This window comes from Aplysia californica, unplaced genomic scaffold (genome assembly GCF_000002075.1).
Source record: "Aplysia californica isolate F4 #8 unplaced genomic scaffold, AplCal3.0 scaffold00429, whole genome shotgun sequence".
Classification (NCBI taxonomy): domain Eukaryota; kingdom Metazoa; phylum Mollusca; class Gastropoda; order Aplysiida; family Aplysiidae; genus Aplysia; species Aplysia californica.
This window is the reverse complement of record NW_004797699.1, coordinates 202,910-214,533: the sequence shown is the minus strand read 5'-3', so window position 1 is coordinate 214,533 and position 11,624 is coordinate 202,910. Positions and strand designations below refer to the sequence as shown.

At 39.1% G+C, this 11,624-nt stretch overlaps 1 protein-coding gene across 1 annotated transcript in view; it reads left to right on the top strand.

Moving 5' to 3' along the window:
• Positions 1-8,835, top strand: part of LOC101850498 — a 12,254-nt gene extending 3,419 nt beyond the window's left edge. Inside the window, exons 2-3 of the mRNA XM_005104637.3 lie at positions 2,261-3,353; positions 5,675-8,835. Of these exons, the coding sequence (XP_005104694.1) occupies positions 2,360-3,353; positions 5,675-5,757 (1,077 nt within the window). The 5' untranslated portion in view covers positions 2,261-2,359 and the 3' untranslated portion in view covers positions 5,758-8,835. The remainder of the gene's footprint in view (positions 1-2,260; positions 3,354-5,674) is intronic.
• The last annotated feature ends 2,789 nt before the right edge of the window (positions 8,836-11,624 follow it).

Here is an 11,624-nt window from a genome sequence, read left to right as displayed (position 1 = left end):
GGGTAAAAATACATTTTATTTTGTATGGGGGGTTGGGCCGTATTGATTTGTAAGTAAGACACTGACTCTGCATGAAAAGGAGCCAAGGAACAAACTAGATTCTACTTTAGTCTACTTTTTAGAGCCTGATAATTTCTGGATTAAGTATAAAAAGATATTTTGTTTTTTATCACAGTCTTTTCTACTGATGCACTTTTAAAATCAGTATAATCATTAAAACTGTCATCTTTGGCCGGGTGTCATGGTGTTACATTTGCATATATATTTCTTTCTTTTCTTTTAAAGGATGCAAATGCGCCGCTTTTGTCTCTTGGCAGTCTTGTCTGAGATGATTATAATTTCATTTGCAGAGATGTACGAATGTCCGAATGATCAAACTAAAATTGAGCTCCCCAGTGCCGAGTAGGAAACTTTTATTCTACCCCTATATATCAGCAATTCGTGACAGCCAGAAAATCCAATAGATCTTGGCAGTATTGCAGTCTAGGCTAATCTTTCGTTTTCGTTTCGGCACGACAGTGATGGGGTGCGTGACCGCAGATCGTAGGCTGGTTACTAAAAAAAAAAAAAGCGCTGGTTTCAAGGTCGCGAAGGAACGGCAATTCAAGGTCGCCTCCGTTTTAGGCTATGACTATGACTTCCAGTCAGTGTTCTCAGACTTGGTAGAAAGATTAGTTATCAAATACAAGGTCGTAGCGCCTAGCAGTGCAATTTCACGAGACAAGATTTGGCAACAGCTGTTCGAGGTCATGCTTCTTTATCGTTATACCCCCTTCCTCGCCCCGCCTCCTCACCTTCCCACGTACACACGCACGCGCACCACTACATGTAGGCCCCTATTACGGTATCACCAAGGAGTTAACAGTTTGTTTTAAAGCTCCTTGGGTATCACCGGGAATCATTTATTAATCTATTGTATGGATCGCCAATCAAATTGAACAATACGTGTCTAGACGACACGGGCGCATTAAAGAACATACAAAACATCATTGTTATCTATTATATCACCTTGCCGATTGTCTTAGTTTGATTCAAGAGACCTTGAAAGTAGATTTAACGTTTGTGTGTACTTGCCAAATCTCCTATTTTCCCTTGCCTTGTTATTACAATCGCTAATCGTGCCATGAGAGCCTAGATACAGCAGCTGACAAGGTCAATCAGCCCTGTCAATACCGCCATGTCACCATGCAGAGCCGAGTGTCTAAGAAACACTTGAGTTATCAGCTGTGTTGGAGACCAAATGCATGTAGTTTGGAATATCTCATACAGTTATCAAACTATTAGTATTATAAAACAAGTGCTCCGCTTTGTGAATAGCTGAGGTCAGGGTTAATTCGATCCCCAGCTGATTGACCTTGTCAGTTGCTGTATCTAGGCTCTCATGGCACGATTAGCGATTGTTCACCTTTGTGTCGAGCAAAGGCATCGAGACCCGAGACACTAGAATCTACATTATGTGGCACAATACATGTATTATGTATAAAACTCCAGTTCTCTAGGCCTATTATTTATACATGGGAGCTCGGACCTGCGATACACTCACCGCGCCGGGAAGGAGTCTTTCAGATCAATCGTGCATCAAGGCTAATTTGTCTCCTGAAGAGAAAAAGGGTTTTGTTTAGAATCTTGACTTCTGCGCGCAGCTTAACGGATATATTCCGCTGTAGGTTTCCGTTAATTAATCGTTTGTCATTTTAAAAAAATTCAATCAATGATGTTCCTCAGATAGACATTAATATTAGCTAATATTTTTCGCTCTCAAATATATCTAACACCCATAGATCTAGGTCCTATCTTCTGTTTCTTTGTATGTTACTCGGTGGTGACATCTCTAATCTGTGTGTTTATGGTGATCTAATTGTGCTGCAAGTAGATCCAGCGCAAAACTTCATACATTAAAAATGATAACAATTGATTTGTCTTATCCCACAAGATGTTTGTAGTGAGTCTATTTCGGTCGGTTCTCTTGTTCGTAAAAAAAATGGATTTGGAATAATTTAGGAACACTTCGAGTGCTGGGGAGGAAGAGGAAAAAGACTTCAGGGTCAAGTATGAAGTTTGCTTTAATTCAATATTCAGTAAAGTTTAGGCCTACCGTCAGTTTTTCCCCCCATTATGGTCTCAATTTCTAAAATTCAATAGAGACACAAATGTATGCCTGTCCAAATTATTTTTTGTAATGGTATTTTTAAAAATAAGTCTTTATTTTTTAAGAATTCTGGTATGAATTTAACACTACTTATTTTTCATTGTTTTTCAGATCAATTTAGCCCTACACTTCCCTTACCAACAGAGTTTTTGCTGTGGTTGTTGTTCAGCGACAATCTTTAATGGTCTGCTTACTGAAGAATCCATCACCATGAAGTTCCCCATCAACGTTATTGCTAAAAAGCCAGCAGGGAGAAGACAACTATTGAAGGAGGAAAACCTCAGAAATAATAATCTCAATACTATCCGTTCTGAGACTACAAATTCCAACAGCTCAGAGAATTCCAATCTCCTATTGGCGCCACAATCTCAGCAGCCAGAGTCCCCTCTTGCAGTGATCAACAACCGGCCCAATGACCAACCCACAGAACAGGCCAGTGTGCAGACAAGTGAGTGCCCACTCGTGGGGAAGGTCTGCGAAGTGAACAACAATGTTTTAGAAGATGAAGGGGTGGAGGAGGACGCTGAAGATGAAAATGGAAATTCAATTGCTGGTGTAGACAGTTTTTGTCGGGAGTCAGAGAGAATCCCGAGTGTTGACTTAAGTTCTCAGTGTGGAGATGAAAGTGGTTTTAACAGTTGTTCTAGTGACAAGGAATGTGAATACTCCAGTTCCAATTGTGACTGTCCAAATGAAGAAAGTGACTTTGTCAGTAGTAATGTGTCCATGGCCCCAAAACCCCAGTCCCCTCACAGAGTGTTATCAGACTCTGCATTGACTTTATTGCCTTCGAAAACTCCGCTCAAATCCACTGTTTCTGATGAAAGTATTAACTGTGATGATCAGGCTGCCCGCCCAGTTAGAAGAAGTAAAAACATTGTCCGTGTTCACGGTGCTAGTATTGACAGTCTTCCTTCTGCGAGGTGTACAAGGACATCAAGAAGTCGCAGAAGTGAGAGGTCTGCGTCGTCAAGTGACGCTCAGCCTGGGGGTTCTCGGAGGAGGAGGAGAACGAGACACGATCACAACAACAATGATTTGGATTCTAAAAGCCTGCACTCTTACTTATATGGTGCCCCTTTCAAGATGCAGGACTGCTTCCAGAAGAAAGGATTCCTCACATTTATCTCTTGTATCGTTTACACGCTTTTCCTGGTGGTTGTCTTCACAGTGCTCGGTGCCCTTCTCTCAGCCTGCAAAGCTTGTAAGTACCTGCCTTTGCTTTCTGATGCTCTATAGAGTTAATGACAATGAACCACCCCTCCCCCCCCCCCACCCCCAGTTCGTGTACACTGAACTATTATTAATATTAATAATTATTAATAATATGGGTATCTTGGTACAGTGGGTATTCTTTCAATATCATTTTTTTCCTGGACATGGATCCAGACACTGCTACCATTCCATTTCCCCTTCTTCTGTTCTGCTGTGTAATATATAATAGTGAAGATAGGACGATGAACACGTTGCTTCAGTTGTGTTGCTGTGTGTAAGGTGAAGGGATATAAAATATGTATAGTAATAGTAGGCAAAATCGCATGGTCTTTAACATAGTTATAAAAAAAATTCTGTGTTTTGTAGACAATATGATCCCTTAAAACATTTTACATTCGTGGAGAAATATCATACACACATGTTCACAATCACACACACATACATATGTCGTTTTATCACACACAGGGAATACGAGAAGTTTAGAGATACAAAAGTAAGAATTTGATCTTTGCCCACAGTTGAAGTACTAGATAGATATTTTTTGGATTCAAAATAAGTTTTAAAATTTATCTTACTTTGAAAAGGAAAGTCCCTCTTCTTCAGCAAAAAAGTGTAAAATAGCTGTTCTTGACCTGAAAAATCAGAACTTTCTTCACTCAAAATGAAGTCAGATCAAATGACCAAGTGCCAAGATATATGAGGCTTGTGGAAAAGGCTGGACAGAGAATATGTAAACAAAAATGAGATGGGATGGTAGGTAGGGGTTGAGGTTCAAATGTTTTGGGTAAAGGGACCAGGAGGTAATTTTAATTCAAGGCTAACAATCTTAACTTTGTGCTATTGCATTGGGAGTGTGAAAGACAGGAGTGATGACAGATGCATATTCTCTCTGCACCAGCACGTCTAATTCTAATGTCTATTGCCAAGGCTGTGTTGCGGAGTGAGACTGAATTTTATAATCCAGAATATGGGAACAGGATGAGGGTATTGGGTGGTGCAAAGTCCAAAATTCATGGACCGTAGAATGAATTGACCCTGCAACAAGGCCTTGAATTGTTATGATTCAAGGTTAATAATTTGTTTTATATCTCTTTAAGCAAAATGTGAAGGATGTGAGTGAAGTCATGTATAATATGATATGTATATATATACATACATTAATATATGACTACTGCCAAGGTCATATTTCAGAGGTAGAATTATCTTGACAGCTTGTAGAGTTTGTGTATGTTGTGTTGGGGGAGGGGGGGGGGGGGGGGTGGTGATAACGAGTGGAAGTGATCAGTGTACGGTTGGGATTGGGAGCAAAGTGCATCTTGATTTGACGCTGAAACCATTGTTTCTGAAAGGTACCATTAACCCATGGGATAAAGAGATAAGATTTGATGTAATCTTTAACTTAGTTCATATTTGCGTGGCAATGTATATAGATGCCTCCTTTTTCTTTAATAGAAGTAGTATGGGGATTTTAAATGTCGACTCCTATTCCACTCACGCCTGACAATTTAGATGCAACTTTTATCATTTCTTTTGTGGGCTGTTTTCACAGTGTGGAAGCTCAATATTATTTAGACACTCTGGTTATATGGAATCTATGATTTAGGTTTGATGAAGAGGTATTTATGTGCTTAAACTTAGTTATATGGAGTGTATATAATTGCCTATACAGTAAAGCGGGCACATAATAACGAAGTGGGCGGGATGTGGAAACATTTTTGTATCTTGTACAAATTTCACAGTGTATGTGTTTTTAAATACAAAGAATACATTATCATGATCGTGTATAAGATAACAATTTGGGACATGAAAATTTGTTCGCTATGGGCATGCTAGACTGTATTTTCTTTCTTTTTAAATATCATTCCTGTGAATTGAATCGGTATGCTTTCTCTTCAGTAATTTGCTTAGTTATAAAGGATGTAAATACTTTACTACTTAAATGAGGTTGGAGAAAATATATTCCTGTTTGTATTTCACTGTGAGCACTATGGGCGACTTGACAATCTAAATTACGTTATTATGCATGGGTAAACAAATGGGTTTGATTTGAAGACATTGGTGTCTATATTTTGAGCTATAGTTTACAGAACATTGAGATCATATGCTAAACCACCATTTAAAATTGATCCTCATAAGGTGCTCCGAAACAAAGAAGCAAAAATTAGAGCAGTTCATTTAACTGGCAGATATGAATTGCACTTTTATTATTTTATTTTACAACACTTTAAAAAATTTGAGCTGATACAGAATGCAAAGGTTCACTTTGGGTAACTAGTTAGTAATGACAGAATTTTTCTTTTTCCTCTACAGTGATTCGTAATGATGAACTTCAAGATATTAAGAGGAACGTTTTGCAAGCCCGACGCACAAGAACTCCATCGGCCTCTGGTTGATCACAGTCCTCTCATCAAGGCAGCCTCAGAGGCAAGAAATTGCCAGAGAATTCCGTGGCTTGTCACAAAAGTAAAACGAAGTCTGTGCTGACTTTTGCTTAGCTTGCCGAGACCTGAGGAAGGATAGAGCCAGTTCTGTATCTGTTTTCTTTCATCCCCCTACTGAGAGTGCCCCCCCTTTTTTTTTTTTTAGAAACATCTGATTTATGTACTCTTAGCTTTGACATCTGAATGGAATGTTGGGATGTTGTCTTGGGTCTACCTTCTTTAGGTTTGAATGCAATCATCCATGTTGTGTCAGTGTCACTGATTTTATTGAGTTAATTCAACTCATCTGTCACAATAATTGTGTTGTATTATTTTACCTTATTCCTGTACAGAAATAAGATACGAACAAATCTATACACATCCGTAAACGGGCATCTGTGGTGTAGCAGTAAGGCATTTTGCATTCACACCCAGGAAATTCGAGTTTGAATCTCGAGATGAAATACAGTCTTATTTAAATAAATATAGATGATGTGAGGGACTGCTTTGGCAAAGGAGACATGTTGGTGAAACGAGAAGCTCTTTTGTTAGATTTTAAAAAATTTGTGACAAATATTGCAAAATACTAACATTCCTTGGGGAAGAATTGACAGTCAACTGCTGGCAAATCAAACAAGCTGTTCTCTTCTTAGACAGTTTTAAAATCTGGTTTTCAAAGGTGAAAGATATGTATTGACAAGCTTGGTTGAGATTTTCCCAAAGACAAGATATAGTGCCATAGAAAGGTCTTTCTTCATGCCTGCCTCATGTAGTTTTTGTATGCTGTTCAATGGTTTAGAAGTTGTTGTCATACCAAGCTGAGGTGCTCAGGAAGTTTAAAAATTGGAAAATTTGGAAGTCCTGCCTCTTCAGTTAACTACATTGTTCATAGTTCTTTTTATGATTCCTCTGTATGATAATGTATAAAACACTTCGGGCGGCTTTTTTCCCCATCCACGTCGCTACAATGCCCATCATTTCTGCCATATTTGGGGTTTTTCATGGGCTGTTCTTTTGTTTTTGAACAGCAAGCAGATTTGATCTTGTTTGCACATTATTCAATGTTAGTGCCATTTGGACATTTTATGTGAATGTTATAGTCTGTTCTGGTTATGGTTTATGAAAGTGCATTAATATTTCATTTTTTTATGCAGGTGAAATATTACATTGGTAGATGTGTAGGCTTTCTTTTGACAATGAATTTGGTCTACTATGTGTCTGAAGAATGAGTGTGAATGCATAAAAATGTGTACTCAAGTAAAAGCAAAAGGACAGCAGATCTACATAGGTCTATCATGAATTATCAAAATATTGACCTTGACTTATGAATTGTGTGTGAGAGTTAAACACAAAGTATAGTATTCCATCTCTGTGATACTTAATTAAGAGGATATATTGCTTCAGATTTTTTCAGTATTGTAAATATGAGGTATTAGTGTGATGGACAGACCTCAAAGAAAGGGGCAGTATTCTTTGGTTTTTGGAGAGAAGATTGTGTCAGTTGATCGTTGATAGGGGCACTGTTACTAAAGTAACCAACCCTCTGATGATACAGGTGTCCCAGAACTGAAATCCTAATAGAGTGTTCATGTTGTTGTTTTTTTCTGTCCTCACACTTGATTCGGTCCTATCAAAAGTGGACATCACATCAAAGGCTCTGCGTCTTTAACAAACTTATAGCGGGGAAAGGGGCATTAAACTCATACCATCTTGAGTGATGAAGTGATGTCATGATCAGATTTGAGACAAAGAGTCTAGTGCTCTTCTTGAACTTGTTATCTGCCATATTTTCACTATTATTTTATAAGTGATTGTATTGTCACCTCTGCCATCATGTGGAAACACTCATGCGCCATACAAATGTTGGTTTGTTTGTGGTTTTTTTGGTGGTTTTTAGTTGTTGTATGAGTTCAGCTAGATGTGTTTGCAGGGTTGCTTAGAAAAATTATGATACCATACAAAAATGTTTTGGTAGTTTGAAACACATGTGTGAGTGTGAGGTGTGTGAGTGTGAGGAAGAGGGAGATTCTGATTGTTAGAAACAGTTTGATAGTCACACAATAGTGTCTTGTTTTAAACTTTTGCTGGGGATTTCTTATTCGGGAGAGAATATGCGCAGACAGCGCTTTATCTTATCAGGAGCCTGAAGGCTTGCTGGGTTATGTGTTGTTATTCTCAGTTTATCTAGCTCGGACCCATGTAGTTGACCTCTTGACTGGGAGAGCATGGTCTCCGATTGTTGGTTTTAGGTCGAAAGGATATGCCTGCCTTAAGTAAGTCTGAACGAACTTTACGTTCGTTTATATGTCTACGGTGCATTTTTTCTTCCCCTCTACTTAAAAGCTTTTGCTATAAATAGTTTGCATGTTTTTCTTGCAATTCAAAGAAAGTGTAAGAATGAATTGTTTTAAGACCAAAAGTACACTCGGAGCAAAAGAGCTTGCTTCTGGATTCACAGACACGTGATAAATAATGATATTTAATTAATAATAGTATAATGTAGCTAAGGGGTACACAATGTACTTGATATTCACTCACAGAGATAAAGGCCTTTCTCAATGGTCCTCATCCTTCAGTTGTCACGTCATCCTTCCCACTATCTTTGTTGATCACTGCCGTTCACTTGTGGTAAACAAGCTTTGGAAATACTCAGGTGGAATATTTGCTTCTAATTGTAACATTCACTTAGTTGATTGGTGCAAATAGATTTTTATTCCATGGCTCTACACACACAGGTACATTTTTTTCCCTTAAATGGAGTTTCATGGTTTGTTTTCTATGTTTTAGTGTCTACGTTTTAATGTATGTGTATGAAGGCTACGTGTAGTTAATTTAAGTGTTTGTATAAAGGCTATTCGTATTTCGTATTTGAATGAAATACTGTTAATGAGTTAAATTAGAACATTTGACTGGATTTTCTGTGTATGGAAATTGGTAACAGTAATTTTGTTATTTTTGTTACTTTAAGAACCGTTTTTGTGAAATTTGTACAATTAAAAGAAAATGAATTGTAAATAAAAACATTGATATATTTGACTGTAACAGAGAAAAGGTTTTTCTGTTTTGCTTTGACTTTTAAGGGGAGGATTGGTTATTTTTCAGTTGTTTTGTGGTCTCTGTTTACACATCACAGTATCCAGGGTAAATGTGTGGTGAACATTTCTGTCTTTTTACTCCTCTTTTCAGGTTTTTAGTTTAATAATCTGCTTTCAACACAGTGTAGCTTATAAGGAATAAAATAAATGATTGCTGCCCCCCTCCTCCCCCGTCCCCTGACACGATTGTGTATTTAGATTTTTAGATTATAATTTTTTTTAGAAGGCTGATGTGAGTGTTTGGCGGATACTCTGTGTGTGGTTTGCTCCTTCTTTCTTATCTAACATCTAGTGTCCTTCTCCTCTCCTTCTTTTTTGTGTTTGTTACTCCCTTGTAACTCACCTAATCTTAGGCACTTACTTGTATGACCTTATTGTGTTGCAAGTGCCGTAAAACTCTTACGAAAACTAAACATCTGTCATTCTTATCCCTCCTCCTTTTCTTTATGTTACTCTCTAGTAACATCTTTTAATCTTCGGCACTTACTTATAGTCTACTTTTAATTTGTGGTTTCAAGTGTCGTAAAGCTCTCACTTTAAACTAAACTAAAAGCTACAAAAGGTTGCTTGACCTTTCCTGCCAAGGGCATAGTACGGTGAAAAACTGTCCCAGACAGCCGCCCCGACCGCCCATTGTCGAGGACTCCGAGGAGAAAAGTGGTTGTCTTAGAACGGAGGGCGTCTTGGAAAGGGATTTATAAATACTTTTTTTTCTTGAAGGATGGGGTGGGAAGTGGTCATTTGGACAGATGACTGTCTTGTACAGATGGCCCTAAGAAGAGCAGGTTCGACTTTTGTGTCCATCAGAAAGACAGATATATTATATGCAAAACGGAATCCATGTGCAGGAACCACGCAAAAACCTTTCGTGTGTAGGGGCGAGGAGTTCACTGCGACACGACTACTCGCTCTTGGTTAGGAACTCTAGTTGTATCCTTACATCCAGCTGCCGCCTCTTTAAATAACCTAACAGTCCATTTCGCCATTTTCTTATGTCTTCCACTCAGTCATGTAGCAGTATTCTTACTTCAACAAACTCGACTCTGTTGAAATGACGTGTTCAGCTAGCTGTGCATGCACCACGGGCTGACATTTGTCCCGATGAATGTTAATCTTAATCGACACTCAAACAAAAGCTGACCATTGCTGTTGTATTTTCTAACCCCACAAGGACACAGACAATGGCGCCAGGTCATATGGACGAGTCGGTGTCATCTGGTATTAGAGTAGTTGGAGCTCTCGTGGCCTAGACGTTAAGGTGTTGGCCTCTCATTCAAAAGTCCCGGGTTCGAATTCAGGTAGTGACCGAAATATTTTCTTCTCTAAAATTGTCTCCTTTCACCTCCTTTCCTGCTCTCTAACAATGTTCTGTCGTCTGCTTTCGTCTCATCTTTCTGTCCCCCCACCCCCTCACCTCCTTTGCCCCTTCCTCTGGGCTCCGGACTCTTTCTGCATGCTTTTTACCGCTATTCCTTTGATTCTTCTTACTGCTGTCTTTCAGCCACACCCCTGATCTTCTGGTAGGAAAGATCTACACCTAGCCTTCTCGGACAAGGGTGAAAAGTCTCGGAGGGTCCCTGTGCAAGTTACGCACATTAAAGATCCCTTGGTGGTCTAAAATCGATAAGAGTAGGCTTCGGCCGCCACCCGGGCAAAATTCAAAATTTCCTGCCAACTGAAAAAAAATAAATCTGTCCCGCGCGCTCATATGACCTTATGCAGTTGCGAGCGCGGTAAAACACTTACCAAAAAAAGAGTTAAAGTCGCCAAGTACAATGAGCTTTATATTATTATTATATTGTCATGCTGGGACTGAACGAGTATAACAGAGCCAAGATTACTGTAGAACTGATCTTTCACACCACTGGTAGGGGCCTACGTCAACTACGTGTCCAACTCGACTCCATCCAGCTGGTCTTCAGAACTATCTTTGCATTATTACATGTATTTATAAATAATATCCTCCGCGCTTGTGGGTTTTTTTTTTCCTCAACAGTTAACCTGGTTTCGGTAAGAGCAACAATAAGAGATTGTTGTATCGCGCTAGCTTGTTGGTGACAAGAGCGGTTCTCCGCTCCGCGCTGGTCTTTTGGGAATGTCCTGTAGTCCCTGTTTCTCTAGAGGGTGAGCAGTGCATCCCTTGAAAAGGCTGTTCAGGTACTACGAGGGACGTCGAACTCGCCTTCATAGCTTCATAGGCTGCAAAACGGCCTTCATTCATGGCTACTTACGTGCAGATTTAAGTAACAGCCCCAATAAAATGTGTATCGCTATAGGTCCAGCTATGAAATTAAGCTTTGTGTAGCAAAATATAAAACAACTATTGAATGACATGGCATTTGTTAGGCCACTTAGAACACAATGGCCGGCCGGCAAAACAGAGACTCAAAAGATGAAATATTTTTCTTTTCAAGATATAGCCTGTAGCAGTCAAGTTATCGTAAAAATTTCAGTTCATCTGCGCTAGTCAGTTTAGAAACACACTAAGACCGTCTGGCTGCCCTCTAGAATAAAATATGTTCCTTCTGTTTAGGCCATGAAAACAGTAAGGAGACAGAGAGAGGAGTCATGGATGACGAGATGCTGCCTGGACGACCCCTGCCACAGCTTTTGATGATGACAAAATCCTGAAAGTTCTTAAAATACTGGATGACGACAAGTAAATGAACAACAGTAACAGGTTTTAGTGTTTTACACCCACTGTTATGGAAAGGACATGCAACAAAAATTAAGACAGTCTCTTCA